Source organism: Pomacea canaliculata, linkage group LG4 (assembly GCF_003073045.1).
Source record: "Pomacea canaliculata isolate SZHN2017 linkage group LG4, ASM307304v1, whole genome shotgun sequence".
NCBI lineage: Eukaryota > Metazoa > Mollusca > Gastropoda > Architaenioglossa > Ampullariidae > Pomacea > Pomacea canaliculata.
In genome coordinates, this window is record NC_037593.1 from 4,316,807 (window position 1) to 4,341,191 (window position 24,385).

The 24,385-nt window shown below is 39.9% G+C and overlaps 3 protein-coding genes across 8 annotated transcripts; 1 reads left to right on the forward strand and 2 right to left on the reverse strand.

Annotated features, from left to right (window-relative positions):
• The first annotated feature begins 1,353 nt into the window (after positions 1 to 1,353).
• LOC112562328 (glutamyl-tRNA(Gln) amidotransferase subunit C, mitochondrial-like) lies at positions 1,354 to 2,949 on the forward strand. Of its 2 annotated transcripts, XM_025235534.1 has the most exons (5): positions 1,355 to 1,513; positions 1,659 to 1,709; positions 2,022 to 2,191; positions 2,384 to 2,487; positions 2,712 to 2,891. In XM_025235534.1, exons 1-5 carry the CDS (start codon positions 1,445 to 1,447, stop codon positions 2,762 to 2,764), a joined length of 447 nt encoding a protein of 148 aa, XP_025091319.1. In that variant the 5' UTR covers positions 1,355 to 1,444; the 3' UTR covers positions 2,765 to 2,891. The 2 variants fall into 2 exon arrangements, with proteins under 2 accessions (XP_025091318.1, XP_025091319.1); XM_025235533.1 differs by lacking the exon at positions 2,384 to 2,487 and having other exon boundaries at positions 1,354 to 1,513; positions 2,712 to 2,949.
• A 2,682-nt stretch (positions 2,950 to 5,631) lies between these two features.
• On the reverse strand, positions 5,632 to 9,651 carry LOC112562206 (serine/arginine-rich splicing factor 1-like). 5 transcript variants are annotated; one of them, XR_003098809.1, is made up of 5 exons: positions 9,391 to 9,650; positions 8,745 to 8,908; positions 8,312 to 8,484; positions 7,574 to 8,137; positions 5,632 to 6,803 (listed from the first exon to the last, which is right to left on the reverse strand). XR_003098809.1 is itself a non-coding variant. In XM_025235301.1 (5 exons), the coding sequence occupies exons 1-5, from the start codon at positions 9,549 to 9,551 to the stop codon at positions 7,722 to 7,724; spliced, it is 600 nt and encodes a 199-aa protein (XP_025091086.1). In that variant the 5' UTR covers positions 9,552 to 9,651; the 3' UTR covers positions 5,632 to 7,721. The 5 variants fall into 5 exon arrangements, 4 of the variants coding, with proteins under 4 accessions (XP_025091086.1, XP_025091087.1, XP_025091085.1 ...); XM_025235301.1 differs by having other exon boundaries at positions 5,632 to 7,735; positions 8,050 to 8,137; positions 9,391 to 9,651; XM_025235302.1 differs by having other exon boundaries at positions 5,632 to 7,735; positions 8,074 to 8,137.
• A 1,323-nt stretch (positions 9,652 to 10,974) lies between these two features.
• Positions 10,975 to 22,982, reverse strand: LOC112562877 (sulfotransferase family cytosolic 1B member 1-like). Its single transcript, XM_025236455.1, has 8 exons — positions 22,782 to 22,982; positions 19,343 to 19,417; positions 17,943 to 18,128; positions 17,286 to 17,458; positions 16,329 to 16,479; positions 14,054 to 14,157; positions 12,780 to 12,954; positions 10,975 to 12,406 (listed from the first exon to the last, which is right to left on the reverse strand). Exons 2-8 carry the CDS (start codon positions 19,395 to 19,397, stop codon positions 12,297 to 12,299), a joined length of 954 nt encoding a protein of 317 aa, XP_025092240.1. The 5' UTR covers positions 19,398 to 19,417; positions 22,782 to 22,982; the 3' UTR covers positions 10,975 to 12,296.
• Between the last annotated feature and the right edge of the window lie 1,403 nt (positions 22,983 to 24,385).

Below are 24,385 nucleotides of genomic sequence, written 5' to 3' on the forward strand. Positions count from 1 at the left end.
CTATAATATTGTTTGATACAATTTTTTTTTTAATGACTAACTGAAATAGGTCTCAATGCCGCATTCCAATACTACAGTAAGTTATATATAAAAAGCAAGTTGCAAATATTCTGCATAAAAATAGTATTCCACAAAAAAATCTACCGGCTTTCAGGTAGTTTTAAAAAATCTTTCATTAACAATTAAAAACAACTTCAGCCCACTTTCATTTTTCAGCATCAACAAAAGACTACAGGATGTGTTCATAGATACCATAAAAGGCCTTGTGCAGTACAACCACTCAGTAACAACTAATAAATTTTCCACATGCTTGCATAGGCCATTTTGTTGGATTCTATACTACTAATCTTCAATTACACCTTTTGAAGTGAAATGACACCAATTCCTTATCACATTCAAAGAAAATAAAATTGTCTTTAGATAAAGTGATCAGGTGAGGAGCAGCTCTCTTTCAGTAATTCTGTTATGGCAACAGCAAAAGTTTGCAAAAAACTGTCAAAGCAAATAAAATGCAGAAAAAAAACTTTGTCACTCAATCACCGTCCACTGCCTGGAGGAGTTTTCTGTTCTCGTTCTGTTCCAAGCACATCTTTCTCTAGGTCCCACAGGTTCAAATTCTTCTGCTTGATTGCTTTCTGCATGTATGAATTCATGGATATACACACATTATTTATAGTGAAAAAATCTAATTTTACATATATTACCACGTCAAAATTAATATTTAAAATTAATAACACCTAAGAAGATTAAAATATATGAATATGAATTTTACACTTGTTCATAAGTTTAAGTACCATACTAAACGCAATTGGAGTTGTTACTAAGTAAAACTAAAAAATCACAATAAAGATGCACCCAATCACATCAACATAAAAATTTAGTTTGCTTCTGAATATACCGCCACTGATTTTACCTTGACACATTCTTGATAAACATGGAACTGTTCACTGCACGAATTGTCCGCAATGCCTTTGAGAAATTTGTCAGCAAACCACTTGTTAAAACACTCATCATAAGCTTTTTTAAGCTCCCCACATTCTTCTCCTACGCTGTTCATTTTATCAGGCTTTGAATAACCACATCAACAAAATGGTGTTAAAGCGTTTGTTACTCTCTTGCCCGATACCTCTTTCCAACTGTTTTCCCCAACTTTATATTGTGCCGGAAGTCAGCTTCTTCACACATCAATGTTTGTAGAAAACCTTTTACTTCCTGTAACTAGATCGTGTTTCGATTAAGTAAGAAGTAAGAGATATTATCACTACTAAAATTATCAGTAAATTCAGATTTTATCTAGTTGTTTTTTAAATCGCGTGCTTTAAATAATTTTAAATTACAAGTAATATCCGGTATATTCCTACGCTTACTCTCGAAGCAGACGATTTTTGTTGTAAATGTGACTTTGGTGATCGTGCTCAAGAAACCAACATCCAGTTTATTAAATATGTTTTCGAGCCCTAGATTAGTCCATTTTTTAAGTCGGCAGATCCGAAACAGATGTATCTCATCCAAGGTATAGTTCCAGTTCATATATTTCAGACATGATTGTTTAAAATAGTTTTGTCTTTTTGCTGAACAAAGACACAGAGAACAATTTTGTACGTGTTCATGATCAGAACATTCTGATGAGAGAGATCTTGTTCTCTGCCGTTTTGCAGGTTCCGGACAGACCAACCTGGATAACAGTAAACCACGACAGACTTCCACAGGTCATTGATTAATTTAATAATTGAATAATTTTTAAATACAAGATTGGCTGTATCACGGCGATTGAAGTTGCTGGCACATCATAACCAAAAATATAACAACAAACTGTATGTGGCGTTACTTTGAATTTTGTCTACTTTATAAATTAAAATAGAAATTATCACTCTTCCTTTTCGAAGAGTTCATATTTTGAGACAGATTTATTTTACTTGATAAGTATGCGTATTGTAATCTGTTTGAATTTTTGTATAGTGTCGTATATTATTACATATTTCGTTCTTTTTTTCTTGACTAATAATCCTATTTTTTGTCAGGTGGAGGAAATAAGCAGAGAGCTAGTAGATCATTTAGAGAGGCTTTCACTGGTAGAATTCAGCAATGAAGAGGGATTAAAAAGACTATCAAGTGCCATAAAATCTGCTAACCAGCTCTACATGGTGAACACTGATGATGTAGAACCATTGGATACTGTGCTAGAAAACAGGTATAGTTGTTAGCTATAGTGTTAATTATTTAAAAACACAAAAATTATTTGTTCTTATATACTGTTGCATTTGAACCTTTCCATCCATGTTGACAGCTGATAACCACATTATTTTACAAGCAAATTCACAACACATTTGTCAAAGCATTTATTATTTCTCTTCTAATTTATTTCCTTTTTTTTATATTTCAGAACATTGTTTCTTCGTAAAGATGAAATCACCGAGGGGGGTTGTAGGGATGCAATACTTTCAAATGCATGCAGAACAGAAGAAGAATACTTTGTAGCTCCACCAGGTATACTACTAATGTACCATATTTTGTAAATATATAAACGAAAGTTTATGCTTTAGAGCGGAAAGGGTTATCTCCCTTTAAGAGACTATCGCCATTGCAAATTTTAATGGCATTAAGAAATCATTATTTTGAATTAAGTTTTCAAGGTTGATCTTAAAGCAAATGTTGCATACTATTGATTAAATATCTATCCACATTTTAAAACAAGATTTAAAATTTGACAGGAAACATACCTTTAAAACAGGAAGACAAGGCGTACAAGGAGAAACTGAAGTAAACAATTGCGGGGAGAAAGGCACTTACAAGAAGAATTTTGTCTTTCACAGAAATCTTTTAACGAGGAGAAATCGACGCATTGCTTGCTTCAGTGTTTGCAATAAAAATTATCTGTGTATTGAGCTATTTAGTTTGACAAATCTTGTTTTATTTTTATGGTTGTATGTGTAACCAGTCAAACATGTTATAGCCTTTATTGAAATAGACTTCCATGACCCTCCGTCAGTAGATCAAAAGCATATCTCACGTGCTATGCCACTCGGGTATGGTTCTCGTACCGTAGCCGAGTCCGGCAGGTGAGTAAATTGAACACCTGAGAAAAGAAGCAGGGAGATGGCTATCTAGACCGCTACCTGTGCCGAACCCTCAGGAACATTATTTTAAAAACTAACACAGATGAAATACCTAACATAGGAAAGGAAAATGCAAAGAGGAAGACGTAAATTCAGGTCTAAAATCTCTGTCTCTTTGGAGATTTATCTGTCAGCGTTCCTCGTGGACGCCTGTTCATGTTCTTCACAGGAAGTGTACCTGGCACCTCCCTTTTCTCTCTCTTTCCACGATCTGGATATCTGTACATTTGCTAATTTCTATGATAGGTATTCTCTTTTCCCGGTAAATTCTGATAATTCAATGGAGGCATCTCTAAGCTTCCGATTTTTAGTTCTCCTGCTTCTGAGTTCTCACTGGAAAATGCGCTTTCCCTATTCAATTACGAAAATCACAAGCTTTTGTGCTCACTTGTGAGTGTTACAACATCACGATTGTCTCATTCATCCTGTCCAATGTACGAATCACTTTTAAGGTTTGATTGCAACTCGATTTTAATTTTGGTAGCAAAGATGCAATCTTTTTCTATATTATCTCACCATTCTCACATTGGGTCATATTGTCTACAATTAGCTCCTGTGCTTAAGCGTTTTCTCTTTGCGTTCTGAGCAAATCCAACGATAAACATTAATGTTTTTTACCTGAACATTTTACTGCGGACTGATAGATTGTGACAGCTGGTGTTCACAAATCTTTTTTTATTTTGAGGAATGTAAAGCCTTAAAACTGTCATGGTGTATTCGGTCTTGTATGGTGTATGCAGTCTTCCAATTAGCATGGACAGGCACAAAAAGTAAAGCAGTGAAGTATGGATACTGTAAACAGTTGGAGCCATACTTGATGGTTAACTTAAGGATTACAAGGGAGTTGAGGCTAGTATTTCAGGAATAGTACTTTCTGAACAGATATCTTCTCAGAGAGCGTTCGAATGTTGGCTGTGAGTCTGAGTGGTGAATGTCATGTGGAAGATAGTTCCACTGCTTAGCAAAGAGGGAGGACATCCGTTGTCTGTGACTGTCTTTGTGGGAGGGAGGGAGGGATAGAATACGCAAGTCTGATGAGGAGCGAAGGTTTTGGGCAGAGGAGTGGAAAGACAAGATTTCAGAAAAGTACTTTGGGGTGGGGGAGGAACTTTCAAAGAATTCATAGCATACTGTTGAGAGCTTGTAGTCTATTCTGGCTTTAACTGGTCAATGAAGAGAGTGAAGTGGTGCGACCCGTCCAGATGTGAGACACCAAAAACGAGACAAGCAGCTGAGTTCAGGACTTTCTGAAGCTTATTAATGAGGTGGAAAGCCAGCAAGAAGAGAGTTGCAGTAGTCTAGTTCAGACAACAAATAAGCAGATGAGAAATTTGGTGGTTGACATGGACAGAGTTTGACAAAAGGAACTGATCTTCTGGAGCTAATAGTATGCAGGACAAATGTGAGAAACATGTTTATCACCCTTGTCTCTACAAGTGACCTAAGTTACGTAAGCAACATTAGCATAGCCTACTCGAATAGAGACAGGCAGTGAAGGGTAAACTCTGGCTCTCCTCTTCAAAGGAAAAAAGCTTATACTTTATCATCATTTAGTTTTAACTTGTCGTGGATCATCCATTGCCTAATATTAGAAATACAGTCTTGGATAATAGTGTTCATGGTGTAGCCGACTGGTGGGGTTTGTGGTCAACAAAAACGTCCAGCACTCAAACAAAAGCAGGAACAGTCAGCAGGTGTGCGACCCTTTATTACACAGGCTAGTACAATGGCCACGGCTGCGTCACATCGCCAGCCTGTCCCCTGTCACATGTGCTCGCTCCCCGATCTGCCGGTGTCTCTTCTTTCGTTTCGTCTTAGCTCTGCCCTTATATACCTCTGGGATGGGGTAAACTTTGTGATCCTCCAACATGGCCGGGCAGTAACGAACTTCAGCCCTAGCCAATCACTGCCGAATATACTCTCTCGCCATGCCTCAGCAGATCCGCCAACAACAATCAATCATCCGTCGGCCCCGCCAAAACTAACGAGAAGAACAGTTGAGTGTTGTCAGCATAATATTGATCAGATAGAGAGATTAAATTAAATCATATCATATATGATAAAGAGGATGGCGGGGGTGTTGGGTTGTGTATGTGCTCCTGAGCAGACTGGTTGAGACATGCAGCAATCCACCATAACCAAGTCCAATCTATGACTGAAACCAGTCGAGTGGGGAGCCTGAGATGCCATAGAGTACTGAGTCTTTGAATAAGAGTAATGTGATCTATAGGCAGCAGGCAGGTATAACATGGTGAGAAATGAGATGTCACCTCTATCCAGCGCAATCTCAGTGCTGTGAGAAGGGCAGACTGATAAATCAAGTTTTCAGAGTTAGGATAAAAGTTGCTCAAGAACCACTTTCTTGAGGATATGGGGGAAAAGACTAGAGAGTAAACATGCACATTTTTGTCAGGTAGCCCCAACATTTTGACGATGAGAAATACTTAAGGTAATTTTATGCTTAGTGCCAAAAGAAAACACACCTCATCAGTCATTCAAACAGTGTAAAATCCAGTAAAAATTAAAATCATTTTTATTTCCTGAAATGAAGGACAAATAAATGTCAATCTAAATGGAACAAGAATACCAAGACACTTACCAGAAATCCACATTTCCCATGTGTCTCCTATTCTTGTCCCATGAAAATCCAGGCAAGAATTTCCTCCTCTTTTCCTATGTAAGCAGACATTCCCTCTCTGATCCAATCCCATGCAATCCAGGACTAAAATCTGCTCCCTTGTTTGCAGAATTTTGTATTCCAATCCATGACACCCCAAGAATCCAAAGTAGGAAAGAAGATCCCGTTTTTGATTTCCATGATCCATTGCACAGTAAGGAAAAGCTAGAGAGGCTCCATTACAATCCTTCTTGAAATCTGAGCTTCACCCTAGTTATGTTAAGGAAATTAGTGATCCTGAATTATTTTTAATAAATGTTTTCAGGGAATTATTGAAAACGTAAAAAAAAAAAAAATATATATATATAAAGTGAACAGAAAAGCATGAACAAGAACTGTTGGACTTCTGAAGAACAGAAAACCTACAAAAAGAATGGAAGGGAATGCATGTTTGAGAATCTGAACTATTTAGCTAACCTCTAGATTTCAAAACTTGCCAACCATATCCAAATGCTTGTTCATGCTCCAGTCTGCAATGTTCAACGCACCAAGGTCCAAAATCACCAACCACTCCTTCACTTCCAATCGAAGGCACACTGGCTTGAAAGTGTCTAATTCCATTAACTTTTTTTCGGAGGGGAGGGGGCCAGTTTATAGGTTTCCAGAAATCCTGTTTCAAGAATGAATTCCATTAGATCCACGAAACTGCTTTGCATAGTCCCGGAATTTCCTTCATTAAAATACTAGGAATAATCTTCATGATTCAAATTGTGAATTGATTTGGGAAATGTAGCCAAAATAAGGTTCATCCAATTTTTTTCCATAAATGTGCAATGGATCCATACTTAAAAGGAAAATATTTTAATCCCTGGTGGAATGGTCCAAGTGATCCCCTCCTGAAGAAGATGATTCCTTGCCCAGCCATGCATAGTGATATCCCCTTTTAAAGACAGGATTCTCCAATTTTCCATTTCAGGAGAGAAATCCATGACAAAGGACGCACGAGTTCCTACAGTATTGCAATGCTTTTCCAGACCTCCCAATTATCCAAAAGCTTTGCTTTGTTGTAACTGAACAAACGAGAAAACCAAATAAAAAATATTAGATGTGCATTCTCAAAAATTGACAATTCATAAGATGAAACAAAAATTCACAAAAGGTTCCTCTGCTATCTTGCCCAACGCTCTTCAGGAAGTTGTGACAAATGCTCTATTACACATGCAAGAAAGTTGTACAGCACTTCAGGTATGTTCACACAACCCACCCTCGAAATAGCCAAAATATAACTTGTATTTTTTAATTTTATGGACCCATGCATAACCTTGTTTTAGTCAAGAGGTTTGAGAAGAAATGACTTCAGTGTTTCACCAAACAATACAATCAGCTGAACATGCACCAATAACAAACAGATGCATCTACTTCTGCCCACCAAAATCAAGGGAATAAAAGAAATTCAACAATCTCCGTGCACTTAAAATATGCCAATCCCTGAATACCTGATTACATACCACAGCAATTGAATTCAAGGAGGAGCAGAGGGATCAAAGATACAAATATAATACTTGCTACTGATACAATGTCAAAGTGCCTCTGAGCAATGCTGCATTTCAATTTTGCTTTAAAAAAATGCACAATTTGCCAATGCAATGCATCAGGTCAAATTTGTCGACTTACTGTTTCAAATAAACTGGGACTGAGTCTGCAGCTAAGCTTTCCCTTTGAAATTTTTTTTTAGTATGTTCACTTTTGGGAGAACTGACATTTTAATGACTTCTGTACATATCTCTCTGGACGTTTTCACATGTTCACGTTGAACCATTCAAGTGATGCACTAAATTACCATTTGGCCAACTGTGATCAGCCAGCCATTCCTTCCTCTGGTCCCAGATGGACGCTTTACTCAGTCCAAAATCCTGAGAAGACAATATCCTCCCATCGAGTTCCTTCCTCCTCATCAAATCCTTATCTTTAAATCCATCAGCACGTTCCTACTCGAACGCATCTGGAAAATCAGATGTGAGCTTAGATTTGACAAAGTAATATTAAAAATAGTCTACAATCCACCTACAATCCGCATTATTCCTAAGTATTTTAACAAAAAAGGCTGATTCTGAAGTTACAGGTATTGTCTCTATGTCAGAACAACGATTTCTGGTCATTGCAGAAAGTCTTTATGTAGCATAAAATTTGAAGGGGTCAGGGTAAACAGGAGTGTAGTGGTGACTGACATGTCAGATGACCATTTGACTTAGTATGGTGAACGTGACCGCGAAAATGACTGAGAACGAGATCGCATTGGGGAGTATCTTGGGCTACCCCTAGAGCGTTTCTGTGACGCACTGCGGCTTCTGGATCGAGACCTTCCTCTGGAGTCCTCTTTCACTCTGATGTAGGATACATCACCCTAAAAACAAAGACCCATGACAACTTTTAGTCCCATTCAAAACAGCACAACAAATGCAGATTTTGTTCAGTTTAAAAAAGTAGGAAGTAGCTACATAGCATATGCATTTTAACAGTTTTATTAAAATTTGTAAAATAAACAAAAAATGACCACGCGCAACAGAAAAGTCATTACCTCATGTGAACGGAATTTCGTGTCGTCAAGCTTTCGTACTGCATACTTCATGTCTTCTCGCCTTAGAAATTCCACCACTCCTGTACCATCCTTAAAGACATCAGCATAGCAGACATCGCCAGCCTCTCTCATGTGGTCCTTTAAATCTTGCCAACTGCCAGTAGGAGGTAGGCCTGCAAGCACATGGGGAAAATGTTTTAATCTAAAATGGAATGCTCATCAAAATTCTATTAATGCAATGAAATAGGTGGTGTTGGTAAATGTCTTACATGCTGAAAGGAAGCGATTTAAGAAAATTGTGCAACAAATCTATCCATATGTCACAGATTTTTAATCGATTTGCCTGTTAGTTCATAATGCATTTCTTGGCATGGGCATCTGAATAGGTGAAAAAATAACTTCCTTCACAAATAAGCTAAAAAGGTATACTGACCTGAAACAAGAACTCTATTTTCAGACCTCCTGGATGGTGGACCTCCTCGACCACCTCGGCCTCCTCGAAAACGGCTCATTCCACTACCACGAGGAAACTCTACCCGTAATGTGTAGCCATCATAGTTGTAACCATCTCTCTGACGAACTGCATCTTCCGCATCCCTTTCAAAGTACAGAAATTTTCGCTTACAATAAGCAACAAAAAGTTCACCGGCACATGTGATGTTAGAAGCTATTGGTGTTTACTTTTTGAATTAAAAATTACTTTTGTTATCAGTGATACATGTAAAAGAAGTGCATACAAAATATCAACGGTACACGAGTTATACAATGTTCCTTATTACAGTAGGAAAATCCATGCTTTTCTGACACCTAAGTCTAGGAAGATTATAAACTGTATGTTTCATTTGGCGAAGAAATAATATTTCAAAAGACCAACTAGCTTCACTCAAATATTTTACCATTCCAACGAACGTTTCAAACACGTTACGATCACATTAAAAAGATTAGATCCATGTGGACAAGTACCGCCCTAAAAAAAAAGTCAAGTAGCACAATAAGCTATTCTAAACGTTAACAGAGCAGTAGATTGCTTTATTTTATCACAACAATAATTAGATCTTCCGATTCAGCTTTGGCCTTACCTGGGATCCTCGAACTCAACGAATGCAAATGGTGGTCCTTTTCGATTCTTCAAATCGACAAATACAATCTTTCCGAATCTGTAAAAGAGATCTTCGATATCCCTGGTTCTAATATCTGGAGGCAAATTACCAACATATACTCTGCTGTCGTTGCGTGCCATTGCTTACTAAAGATAGTGTAGGCCAAAAAGAAGAAACAAACGACGATGGCGACTTCTCCGACTAAATATGGCGACGTTACTGCTCGCACTTTTTCTCAAGAATGTATCCTTGAGCCTAGTAAAAATCAAACCTTTATATAAAATATTGTAGCATTTAAAAATGTAAGAATCAAACTTTATTACATCGTCTAAAATTGAGTGTAGAAGATATTTTGTAAACAAGTATTTCTATAAATTTTGTTTAACTTATGGTACTTTATTGCGGAGGTGAATGTTGCTAGGGTTGATAAAAGACTTGGAAAGCGTTCCCTCATGGCCGCCTACTTCCTTTTTACCTTGACCTTGAATCACGTCTCGTTTTTAATCAAACGATTTCTCTCAGAAAGTCCAAAATTAAAACAGTGTGATAAAGGCGTGGAATACCTAGATGATATATATATATGACAACAAAACGAAACAGTTTTATGCAAATCAGAATATTTATTCTGAAAACGCACTTCTTCCATAAACATTACTCCTAAAAACCTTTCCCATAATGCTTTAGTCCTTTCTCACACCCTTCCTCTTGCATTCATGCTACTCTCAGCTCGTGTTCTTGTTCTTTGGTTCTTATTTGTGCTTTCTGTACTTTATTTTATTCTTTGTTTAGTACGGTTGTGTATTCTTTTATAGTTCATGTGCTATTTGTTTATTTTCATGTCCCTCGTATCCTGTCCATGTTTCCTTCGATCTTGTTCTTCAGCGCTAAGAGCATGCTTAGGAGTGTGAATATGCGCTTTATAAATTTTGCATTTTTATTATGTTTCAAGTGACAGAAATGACCCTAGCCAAAGCCATCAACGGTTTTCCAGCGTATTATTATTATAACAGCCACTCGGAGATAGGTTCTGGGACGTGAGTCGCGAGGTGCTGTTGTTACTGCATTGTTTACTTATGAAACCTATAGAAGCCTATATATTGTGTTGCCCATAAGCTACAAACCTGTATATCGAACAGCGTGGCGTGGCGCTACGACGTCATGACAGACAGCAAGTGATTGGAGTTGTTTAGTTCCATGATTAAAGGACCACGTACTGTCGTACACGTAGTTTGTCGGTAACCGAAACATAGTTTTTTACTGTATTTAATGACTGGTATCTAAACAGACTGAACTAATTGAGAGCTGCGTGCGTCAATCTCTATATCCATGTTCTCAGCCGGTTGTACACGCACCCCTAGGGGTACTCAAGGGTTTTGCATGGGAAACATGGGACTGATGGGAGACAGCATACGAGGGACATAAACGCACGCTACTTTTATGCACAAACTTAATGCGCGAGGGGTACCCGCGGACATACTTTCACCCTTTTGGGTATACCTCGAATGCGCGCAAGGGACACTAGGTATCGCCTGCCAGAAGTTGGAGAGGGTGTGTAGGGTTTGCAGTGATACGAGTGGCCTTCTTTCAGACAAACAGGTCAGAGAGTGGTAGCTGTATGCAGTTGGTTATCTTGCTTACCTGGTGATCGCATAAGGCGGCAATGTTAAAGTAAGAATACCTTTAATAAGGGACTTAACATTTTTCCTGAGGCTCTCCAGAGCTGTAGCTGAAACTGCGGATAAAGTTTCTGCTAGACATTTTTGTATAAGTGGTCACGGTGGTCTACATGATCACAGCAGGAAAACCTTTCCTTCATCCACGACTGTGGCTTTTGCAACATTCAGCTCCAGAAAACTGCAGTCAGACTAGTCTTCCAGAGTTCCAGCACCCCAAAGCAGAAAAGGTACTGAACATCCTTGAGGCAGGCAGGCCACTTGGGCTATGTCGTCTGCATATTTCATAGTTTGCAATTCATTTCTTCCAGTTCCTCCGTACTATTTCCTTACATCTCTTTCTCTCCGGCGAGAGGCTTTACTTACATCCAATGCACTTAAAAAGAAAAATACATTATATTTTCACTCTGTAAAATAATTGCTGTAACTGCACTGGGCTTTTATTTTTTATTCAAAACATTAAAAAATAAACCTCTTTAATAACAAAATGTTAGTTCTGAGTATTGTTAATTCATAGAGAGACTAAAATAAATCTAAATGAAGTATGTAATGAGGCTTTCTGAGATTTATTCTAAATAAACATCAGACAATCGTGACACAAGACAAATCTTGCTGATCTCCCCTTTGCCCTTAAATTGAATATTTTCTGGATTATAGTGCAACAAAGCAGGAAAATATATATAATTGGTTGAATACTATTTTTACATACCAGCAGGAAACATAACGCATAATAATGCAACTCAGTTATCCGAGAAGAATATATTCATAAACAACAACAATAATGAGCAAGTAAATGTTCATGCAAGTTGACGGCTTTTGATAATAATCATTGGACAGATCCTTCTAAAGTAGGTGTAGCATGTTTCCATAACGAGAGCCTTGAATTGTTTGTATGTTTATTCTACATTACCACACGCTTAAACATATAGCTTCACCATGGAAACCACTCTAATAGTTAGCAGCTATTTTACCACGCTGCCTTTTATAAAGTTTGTATTTGTGTAATGTGAAAGACTGGTGCAGAGTTCAAAGTCTTGTCATCGCGAAAAGGAATTGTTCTGTGAATATTTGACAGGGAGCAGACAAAAGCCAGTGAAATGCGAGATTGTAAACCAACCAGAAGGTTCGTTTCTTTTAATAAAAGAAAAAATTCGCGGACCTGTTAGTGACTTTGAAAATGTGTTTAACTATGACGAAAAGACAGTCGGAAGTTTATTCGAAGATGAACTTGCGCTCACTCTTGGCCATGCGCTTCTTGTACACTTTGTCAAATTGTTCGTTTTGAGCTTCAGTGAACCAGTTCTTCCAGTCGCCTATTTCTCCTATTGACAAGACAAACAACAATATTACGATCACTGTCGAAATAAATATTTAATAGCTCAATCTCAATAAAAATAAATGTATAATATTCGGACCACAATCGAAATAAATAATGGCACGACCATTACATAAATATTTAATAACAGTAGAACAGTCCCACCAATATGTTGTGGGGTTTGAGTTGCTTGAACATGATTTGAGGAAAAACGCGTTCGGGAATCGTTCGCTAGAAATGAGCAAGAACCCCCCCCCCTTCCACAAAAACAGCCCAAAACAAAACAAAAGCCTCCATATATTCAAGATCCAAGATTTTACAAATAAAAAACCCCACGATAAATACAATAAAAATCTCGAAGTAAACAAATTGTCCTTCACCTTTTCTATAAACATACGTAAAACCATTGTCAGTGATGTTAAGTTGTCTCAAGAGCTTCTCCTCCTTCTCTTTCATCGTCGTCAGCGTGCACACCTCGCAAATATCTCGACACAGCTCGGGGCTCCGTTTCAATTCCAAGAATTCATTCAATTTTTCAACGCACCCCAAAGTATTCTGGATCAAAAGAGAACGTGCGAGTTTTAAAGCTAAGACTGAGAGTTCAAGATGCAGTGAATTCACATATAAACAGGCAAGAAATAGTAAGCATATACATCTGTGCTGCATATTGTGAGATATAGTAAAACACACACACACACACACACACACACCACACACACACACACACACACACACACACACACACACACACACCACACACACCACACACACACACACACACACTGTATTAGTACACATTCATATCGCGCACCACACACACACACACATTCACCCACTTATTACCCAGTGATTGACTGAGTGACTAGCCCACCCACCTAGCCGCTAGGTCGTGCTAGGAAGTAACAACAACAACAACAACAACAACAACAACAACAACAACAACAACAACAACAACAACCACGCTACGCACTCGCTTCGAAAACGAACGGCTATAAATATTGTTTCTCAAAAATTGTTTCACGAACAGTTGGTCCGGCAGGATTTAAAGAAGCACTGGGTTGCAATGTTTTTTTTTCCCTAATGATTGGGACAACTCGGTGCCAGATACTATTTCCCAGATCTGTGAATGTTCCTCTTCCATTCTCGAGAAACACGTTTCCAAACATCACCATGCCTAGAGAGAGATCCAAATCGTGACGTCACGTTTGTACGACGACACGCCTAATTAACACAAAGTCCCATCTTTTCCAATGGCTGAGGACTTTACAATCTAGTATTGGTGTACAGTTTTGACGTGTGTGGTGTTGACCTCTTTCTGTGCATGGTGGTGTTTGTAGGTGTGTATCTTGACAATAGAGAGATGTATCCACAGATTTAAGGGAAATATTATCTGGCTGTGAGCTTTACCTAAACGTTATGAAAAATTGCGCTTGTAAGCAGAAACAAGCGGACAGCCACTGCTTCTAGGTCTCTCCGTCTTAAAGCTAATTTCTTATCAAGTTCTTTCCCAGAGATTCCACAATATCGACAACTTTATATGTATTAAAAAACTGAATTATATTAAACTGTAGATAAGATGAGCATTAATGGTGGAAGGCACAATCAGCGCAGTTCGCCCTTTGTTCTCATCCAGCCTGAAGAAATATGTTCGTACCTGCTTGAGGTCCTCGTACGCCAAGACAAAGATTGGCAACTCAGGGTGTGCTGCGATCTCGCGCTCCCAGTCCAGGAGGTGGTCGAAGAAGTCGCCATGCCAGACTGTTCAAAGAACAACACAACAAGTACATCCTCCTGCTCGTTCAGAATGTAACACATAAGCGATGAACATGCAGGAATCAGAGGGTTCGATATCCCTTCTTCTCTATGATTATTCGTTCAGACCGTGTCTCGTTTTGGGGGATGCTCTCATGTTTAGTTCACACCTAGTTTATCGAGAAATTAGAAAAACAAGGGACAAAACTAGCAAAAACACTTGTTAGTGATGAAACCAATCATTTATTGAGGAGAGAGTGACAATTTTAACAGTAACTCGGGGTGGCAGTGGCGTAGGAACCAGGGGGGCAGCGGGGGCAGCTGCCCCCCCAAGGAAAATACAGGGGGGGCAGGAATATCCTTTTGCCCCCCCAATATTTGAGACGTAATTCCTCACAAAGAGCAAAGAACCAAAGAAAGGTAGGGGAACGTAGAGAGGAGACGGTCATCACCGTCACAAAAGCGGGCCCTGAGGCAAGTGGAGGCTCTAGCACCTCTGACGATCAGATCGGGGACAGTCCGTTGGTATTGTTTGCCATGCTAATTGCAGGCTGTGTTGAAGCCTGAGCGAAGAAAGCAGCCGGACAGTACATCGGTACATCGAGTGTGGTCTCCCTCCCCCCTGCCCCATAATGCGACGCCTTTTCTTTGGCGGTTTTCGTTTGACCAACATAAAACATCCCCCACCCACTCGCTGTCACCCTAAAATTATCTGCTATCGCTTACAACCGAAGGGCCGCACTGGCCATCGGGAACACAGAAATGCCAGTAACGAATTAGTTGCATAGCAATACCCCAGTGAGTCTTGCCAATCAGACAGGAACCCTTACACTTTGTGAAAAGCTAGCGAAGCATGAGGAAGGCAAAGACTCCGAGTCCCTATATTGGTAGTTTTCTTTAGAGACTGGTATTATTGCTATCTACGACTCAGGGGAAGTGCATAAGTAACATTTCTAAAACTACACAAGGGCACTCTTTTATCATCAACGACTGTGGCTGGTACTCAACATAAGTTATCTGTGTTATACTGTTTGGTTTGTATATATGTGTCCGTGTTTTGGTAGATGGCCATTGAACGTGTCGCATCGCTGGCTCAGCACCGTCGGGTAGCGAGGAAGGGGATGGCCCTGCGGCCATTCCCACCCTAGTTTCGTCCCCTGGCCACGGTGGTCTGGCCAGTTTATGGCCCTTAATTATACGGTAGCCTTGCGTCCCTTCCTCTCTGGTCTCTTTGATTCTCTTTGGGGTGGATGGGGCTATTTTCCCAGGGTGTGCGGACACCGAGTTCAGGTATAGGGCTGTGCCTCTTTGTAACGTGTATTATCTCGCGGACGCTGGGCCCTGTGGGTAGGGAAAGGTTCTGGAGGTTTCTTGAAGCCTATAGAAACCTGCCACACAGGTATATGTGGACTGGGAGGACGGCGGGGCGGAGAGACCTGTGCCCGTCTCTGGGAGTAGTCGGGGGTTTGCCACGTGCTGTGTGGACTGTCGCTGGAACTGGCGTGGTGTCTAGAAGAGGGTTCCAGCAACCAGCTTATTTTCCCGCGTTTGTTTTGAGATAGAACAACGCGTGGTCACGAGCCGTTGGGTGAGTAGGCTTAATTAATCTTTACCTTTGTTTTTCCACCCGATGGCTACCCTGCCCAGTATGCAGACGTGTACGGTGTGTGACCGAGTGTGACTGCGCAGCCTGTGCATGCGCGCATGTGTGCATAGGTGTGTGCGCGCTGGTGTATATGTGCAGAGCTGGAATGTTGATCGTTGCTGTCACGGGGGTTTGGTGTTTTCTTTTTTAGGTATAATGTTTGGTAGCCGGGGAGTCATTCTTTAATTTGTTTTTTTTTCTTATTTAATGCTGCTTTGCCTTTTAACAATAAAGCAGCGTGTTGTGATGCTACCACAGTGTACGTGCGTGCGTGCAGTACCCCCCCCCCCATCCTTTTTTACGTAATGTGCGAGTGCGAACGCCGTTCACTGTCAACAGGGAGTTTGCCCCCCCAACGCCGAACATCTTCCTACGCCACTGGGTGGGGATGGGAGAGGAGGGAAGAGTGAATCTTGTTTATGTCAATTATCAAAGATTCCAACAAACAACAGAGGAGGTATGAAGCTGACCTGCTATTTCATAAGCAAAAGGGGTCGGGAGTGGATATTGTGGGGCGGGGTAGAATACATACATCCCATATCCAGCATGACAGAGAAGAACTGGTCCCACGATCCTTCGTATTTCATCGGTTCTTTATGCTGCCCGAGGAAAGTGTATAGGGAGGCAAATGTATCTTTCGGATTTCGAATCAAATGGATAATCTTTACAGATTTTTCCAACACCTATAAAAAAAGAAAAAGAAAAATAAATATCATCATCTCTACCATCATCATTATCATAAACAAAAGCACCAGCTATGTAAAACACACACACACACACACACCACTCGATTTTGTTGTCCTTTAAAGCTGTATTATTTAACAGTGAGAATGCGACTAAATGCGTAAGTTCATAACCCAGAGAGAACAACGAGCCATATCAAAAAAAACAACACTGTAGCAATACACAGTTGGAATATAAGATGTGTACAATGTCTAGAGTATAATAGTTAAAAGACAAATAACTGGAAGAAACCGAGACTACAACACAAGTCGTAAGTGTCATGACTGATAAAAGGCAGGTCTAGTAGTAGAGACCATGATGGAATCAGAATCTCAAGCAGGAATTACAAGTAAATCAGGATTTCAATCAGAAATTAGTAATCAATGTAAAATGCTAAAACTTACAAACTAATGGCATGTGACACCATATACAGTAAAAACTTGGCCATAAGAAATATATAAAATACCACGATGTCACTATGTCCAGGGGTCTTACTCATGAGGCGAGAGCAAGTCGTTACTCGGGGGCAAAATGGTGAAATTAAGGAAAAAACATCTTAGTTACGACGTACTGTTCAGATCTTGCGGATATTGCTTTATGTTGCATTTACTCCAGGACATTTTTGCCACTGATTTATATCTGAGGTCCCAGGGGTAGAGCAGTATTCGCAGAGTGTGGATATAGCTTCAGAACTACTGAGACAAAACGCTTGAGTTATCCTGGATGATAACTTACCTGCGGTTCGTGAAGGAGGGATGACCCTTACCTGTCTGGGTAGATGATGAAAGCGGAGGTGTGTGAAAAATACCCTGGGCTTATCGGGTGGCGTGATCAGATGAGCGGGTATGTATTCCAGAGTCTCAAAGTTCAGCGAGTTCGGTTTGTATTCTGTGCTGTTTTGCACCAACATGCGGCCGATCTGCTGCATCCAGTGATTACCTGAGTCAACACATGAGTGACAAAGCGTTCTAGTCTATGGAGTCCGCTTTAAAACAAGTACTTCTGGTAAAGCAAAAACATATATGAAATGAAGTGGAAAGAAGGGTGTGTGTGTGGGCGCGCGCACGAACGCGAGAGCAATCCGTGTCGGTAAGATTTTAGTATGAAAAGATCATAACCATGGAAAAGGTGAGTGAACGAACACATTCTTCTCGAAAGGAGACAAATAAGGGTATCTGAAGAGGGGTGGGGGCATGGATAAAAGGAAGAGGACGGAAGGATGTGTGATTAACGATGCTTTCTTAAAATATTTTGAAAAGTTAAAAACCTAAAAGTAAAAAAAAACCTCTAAAATTTAAACTCATCAACAACAACAACAACAACAACAACAACAACAACAACAACAACAACAACAACAACAACAACAACAACAACAACAACAACAACAACAACAACATAAACAAAGCGCTATACAAATCTCTACCTGATTTCGGAAAGCCAGCGATGATAATGTCGTCTTCGCGGAGGTCCATTTCCTTGATTTGCTCAAGTCTTTCTCGGCCGTCTTCGATCACAGGTGTAGGTCCCAGCCAGACGTCACCAGCGTTCAGGAAGAGGAGTTTGTTACCGAACTTGTCCTTCAGCTCCACAAAACGATCTATGGATATGTCTTGGAGCAGAAGCCAGGCAACCACAAGTCATAAAACCAGGAAAACAAAGAAAAAATGTAAGCAAAGAATGACAAAGGACACTTTATCAAAGACTGTTTTTGAAGGTAACGTAGAGGGTGGTCAACGCCAAGGTGGCCAAAGGAAGAAATAGATTACAAAGGCCAAAGACTGGACTTGTTCTGAGCAAGACCTGCTCACTGAAGCAGGTAAGAGTGGTCGTCCCGCCTATGTGCTCCCCTCAACGACCGGTACTAGTCAAGTGACGGCTGACTGAGGAGTCAAACAAGACGAGGGTGTGTAAATCATACCGCTGTACTTGAGAGTATACAAAGGTGACAGGCTCTAGGCATCCCAGAGCAAGGATTTGTGCAAAATAGGGAAATTATCGAGAGTGGTTGGGTGAGATAAAAGCAAAAAAGAAAAGCGTTGGACGTTTCTCTTGAACTGGAAAGATGGATTGGAGAAAAAAACTGTTTCTTGCGCCTCATCACTCAAAAGACGCAACGGATCTGCCACAGATGTGCTTACCCGACCTCAGTCTCAATTTCAAATAATTCGATTTCCTACTACTTTTGGTCTAAGTACACAGGTAGCTGTAATTTAACCTCAGTGAAGTGTAAACAAGAGTTGTAAGTGAATGGACTGATGGTCGAAGAATCTGAAGGTTTGCAAATCACGTCTACGGACAGCAACGTTTATCATTTATTTCCTTTTCTTTTATCGCTACAGAAAAAGGAAGGATTAGTACAAAGTCGTTTGCAGCATCATTCACTTGAAATAATAGGAAAATTAAACTGAAGAAGTATGAAAAACGTGTATTACAAAGTTTACAACATCACTGGCTTGTGTGGAAATGGCCATGGAAGAATCACACAGCTAGGAACCCTTTAGCCCACACTTATTTTGCGTCTGTATAGCATACTTGCCTTTTGAAGGTCCCCGGACATGAAATAATGTCACTGAGTCCAAAAAAAGAAAGAAAAAAAGGGAAAGAGGGCTTGTGGGATAGAAACAAAAAAAGAGTTGGAAGTTCTTCTGTGGTGTATGCTGCGTCTGTATAATAACACTAATACAAATATGTAGTACTCTGATTCTTTCTAAAACCAGCAATTTTGCTTAAAATTTCCTTTTTGTCAGAAGATAAAATGAAGAGCTGAACTTCTGTTAGAGGTGAAAGTATAATCTAATTAAAATATAAATGCAAAGTGCTCACCAACACCGTTGAACATATTATGTTTTCTGGAAGTGAGCGTCTCCTTCGACAACATAGCTGTTGCACTTGTTGTAACTGTAAATTATGTAAAAAAAATGCTTAAATTATTTTGTAAAAATCATACAAACTACGGCACACGGACTTCTTTGGACCTGTCCTCTGCCAAAATGTAAAGTTCACTTGTTTTAATTTTTTAATTCAGCCTTGGTTAATTTTATTGAAATTTATTTCATCAAGTACAGCAGCTTTAGAAGCTGGACAAAGTACAAAGATAACAAAGAACAAGGCTGACAAGTCTGATGGAGTCGTTACTTAGCATCGGGGGCGGCTGCCTTCAAAGAAAAGGCTGGTTTTAAAGTTTTATTGTGAGTGAATTCAAACAGCTTTACTTAACACAATAAATTCGGCAAGTGACCGCCATTATGTACTCATTTGTTATCAATTCCATTACCTCTAGTTTTGTTGTGTAATCACCTGGCGCGTTTTTTTTAAATTATTTATTTATTTATTTATTTTATTTTGCCTGCTCGCCGCATAGCTTAGAATTCTGAGACCAGTCACCAAAAAGAAAACTTTGCCCAACTGGTCGAGATGCTTAGCTCAATGGTAAAATTGTTAGTTATTGGCAGAGGCTTTGACTTCGATTTTCACACAGACCTCCGGAAATGTACCTTGACTTCGTCACGACATTTGCAACATCCCTATTCACTATGTCTACATTTTGTATATACTCAGATTATGCATATAAACATTTCTTACATATAAAAACGTGTTTGTGTTTCGCCCCACCATAGTCCTTCAAGACGCAAAGCGGGTGTCAGGTACCCGGCATGCACTGGGTGACTGGATAATCACAGAGTGCACTGAGTTCTTTGCGCATCTGTTACTGGAGACGGTAGACGAGTGTTTACAGCCACTCATTTCTGAAGGCGATACAGAGATAACGGCAGAAATTATACTTAAATGTTCATTTAACCGCGAAGATAATTGCTGCAAAATTATAAAGTTAGCACATACCTTTACTTACCAGAAAACTTCTCTACTAAAAAGTTCTTCCTTCTTACTCATTTTAGAATATGATCCCTCTGCAACAATAACAAAATATCGTGGTACCAGAAGGATAAAAAAAACTGTTGACACTTCCCCGGTTTGCAGAAAATAACGACCTGCCCGTACAAACAGAAAAATGGACGAAATGGAATGTTCAGGGCAGTGGTTATGTCTGGTTCGTTGGCGAGGCGGGTGAAAGGACACCCCTGACAGGAGTATCACATGTATCATCATCGTGCAGCTTGTGGCCTTTTCTGTCGCAGTCTCTTGCTCGTCCTGACATATAATATCCGCGCTGTCCGAAACGACTCGGACACGCCTGAAAAACATGGGTTGGTGAACAGACGACGAGGGCGGAACTCCTTATCTTAAATATCACACTGCAAAGCGAGTCATTTTCGTTCGTCGCATGCTTTTCGGCTTTTTGTTGTTATTGTCGTTGTTTTTTGTGAGGTGACCACCCTCCTTTCCCTCCATGACCACCCCTCTATGCACCTACCCCCCGACCAGTAAACAACTGTCAGCAGTGAGACAGAAATAAGCCGAGCGCCTCATTGGAGAGGAGGGCTGACAGGTATGTAACACAGCAATCATATAAGAGACAGAAGTCACGTGATTTATTCTAGGACTGTGACGTCAACGGGATACTATTAACTTGACCAGGTACAAATGTCCAGCTAAAGAGAGTAAACAAAATTTACGGACAGACAAAAACCGTTTCAGAGTTGGAGGCCGTATTAAAATGTTCGTTAAAATGCTGATTGTGGCTGGAATAATTTCACAAGTTTTACATGCAAAGTTAACGAGGTTGAGGTTCAAGCAGAGGCGTTCTCAGTGAGGGACTAAAAATATCGGAAAGTTATCAAAAAGGGATCGAAAATTGCGCTGATCTTTCGTTTGTATATAGTTATGGTATGTTTGCTTACTGAATAGGTCAGCAGAGTAAGCAGGATGCAACAGCCGCAATATTCTCCAATAAAATGAACTCTGACGATTACTTGGAAACTTAATCCACTGTGATGATTTTTTTTTTAGTAAGACTCATAAAAACATGGAGAGTGGCCCGTTATTCGCTGGTTCAGTTGCGCGCGCGCATTCACACACACACACGCTCGCGCGCACGTACGCACACAAGCACACACGCGCACAGCAAAATAGCAAAGCACGTAACTTTGTGTAACATCTCCAGCTCAGCTTCTTTTTTTTTAAACATATATGGTAACTTTTAGAAAGGTTTTGATTAAAGTTAAAAATGACCGATTAGATATCAGCTTCAGAAGCACTGGCAAATTTATTTCAGTATACATATAAAATATCCGTTGTAATAATAATAATAATATAATAATAATAATATAATAATAATAATAATAATAATAATAATAATAATAATAATAATAATAATAATAATAATCTCTCAGCTCTTGTTCTTGTTATTTGGTTTCTCTTCGTGTTTTCTGTATTTTCGTTACTGTTTATTCTTTTATTGTTCATATGTTATTTATTTGTTTTTCTGTCCCTCGTATGCTGTTTATGTCCTTAGTCCTCCACACAGCAAGTGTGCGACATCGCAAGTGACAGGTGTGTGTGTGTGACCATCAGAGACTAACATTCCACACATCAGGGGCGCTGGGGTCAAGCTAAGGGGCGTGTGTATGGATATTGTACGGAGTGAGTGAGCGTGTGGTGGTGTGAACGTGGTAGTTAAGAATAGATTAATTGACTCACTAGATATCTGAATTAGTCTGAAGGAGAATAATCAGATTAACGGGACACCCTAGATAACTAGCCAAGATAGGGAATTAGTTCATTTGCATGTTCCTTTTTTCATCCCGTCATCATTTTGTGATGTGTATAATCCTCTCTATGATTAATAGCTTTCTTTAATACACTAAATTGCCTTGAGTTGTTTATTGGGGTTATGAGTGCTGGAGGCTCGAGCTAATTAAAAGTGTAATCAGCAATTTAGTGTAATTGCACGCGGTAACTGTCGACGTGATTTGGTAGAGGTATCGAGAGTGTGATCTGCTGAGGTGACTGGAATCACAACCTCTGACCATCTTCACGTGCTCTACCCCACAGTTTGCGACAGTTTACTCTAAGAACATGCTCCTTAGGAGTGTGTATGTGCTTTATAAATTTTGCATTTATTATTATTTGTGAGAGAGAGAGAGAGAAGAAAAAGAAAAAAAAAAAAAAAAGAAGGACAATGAACTTCGAAAGATGGATAAAGATAAGACTAATATAGATTTATTTGAATTAGGACAGTATTTTAAATTATGATTTTAAACCAATATCGTTTAATTAAGCAGAATGATGTTAACGGGATTTATTCTTACTATCAGCAACCCACCACACGCAACCTGCCGATAATGAAGTATAAAACACATACCCGCTTTCCGGCAGAATGGTGAACAGCCACCAAGAGAAAATAATCGGACTCTGTAGAACCTTCTCTTGCAGGACAATCGGATCTATGTCACCTTCGACGTCTGCCAAGAGGAAAGTTCTCGAACCCGTGCCATAAATAGTCGTATGCAAATGGACAAACTTCGGGCAGCACGTGGTGCTTCCAGCTCTAACCGTTACTTCATTTTCAGCCGTTGGCAGTTAGGTGACGTAAACACACGTACCCTTCCAATTACCCGAAGGCAGTTTACCACCTCTCCTCCCTAATGAAAATTCAGATGAAGGGGAAAGGTGGGAGGGGTGGATGGGGTGGATGGGGTAATGGCCCAGCATCAGAATTTTCACGCGCTATCGTGAGGGTAGTCCTGTTGGGCTCCCTGCTAACGACTGGTCTTGTGGTCGGTTTGTTGGACCATCGACAAGTTTCTCCCTGAAAGTCGGTGCACCGCCGACAAACAGGTCTGCTCGTTTTCCAGTGGAGACAAGGCAACGGCAGTTGGCATTATCCCCCGTCCGCCTATTTTTTGTTATTTTGTTTTCGGAACAAGAGTCCTGCGGATATTTTAAAGCTGAAAAATAAGCTGTACGTCGTTATCGACATCGTGTAATGTTCCTCGTCTAGAATATCATCGCCTTGCTACCCGTTCAAACATGGCAGTGCAGTTTAGGACAGAGTCATGAGATGGCACGAACGCATGGACACAAGGAAAGGTGAGAGGGGTTTGTCTGTCCATGTTGTAACGGGGCTCAACGCCCATTCGACTTTGAAGAGGGTGCTGATTGAAGACAGTGTCCAAGGAAGGGTCAGTCGGTACAAATACGGGTCGCAGCTACTTTCTTGTCCTCTATAGAGAACGGGCTGTAGCCTTGTCATCGCCGGGTCCTGAGCAGCCCCCAAGGTACAGAGTACTGCAAAACTCATGTCAGGGGAGTTCATCTGGTCCACGTGGAATGGAATTTTGCTGTTAGTGTTAACTATAGGGTCATGCACCGTTGTTACTTGCTCTCAATGATTTAAAAAAAAACCTCGTCTTCTTTAAAAGGACAAACTCACGAACATAAAATCTGATGTGACTTTAAAATCAGCTTCGAATAGATGATAATAATTAGCTGACGATAATTGACAGTTGGTATTACTGATTATTTCCTGAAAAGATGTTGACTGAGCAAAATCAAATTCAAAAAAAATTTATCTCCTGAAATGACGTCACACAGGGTGATAAATTGTGAAAACGACGTCACAGAGACTTGAAATGGACGAAACGACGTCACATAGATGATGTCATTAGTGAAACTACGTCAGATAGATTATTAATGTCAATAGCGAAACTACGTCACATACGTTGATATAAGCCAATTAAAACGACTGCAGACACGAACTTCATACTAGACATCCATTTTGGAAAATGACAAATATTTACTGTCACAGAAATAGTTGCAAAACTAATAATAGAAAAGATATAGCCGTTAGAAAAGAAGACCGTTTTTCACTTCTCCTGAGGCAAATCAACCAGTTGTCTGTAAGAAAAGAGAAATGAAAGAGAACGTCAAAAAAGGGCCTGGAGAATCTCAGGTATGGCGTCTAGC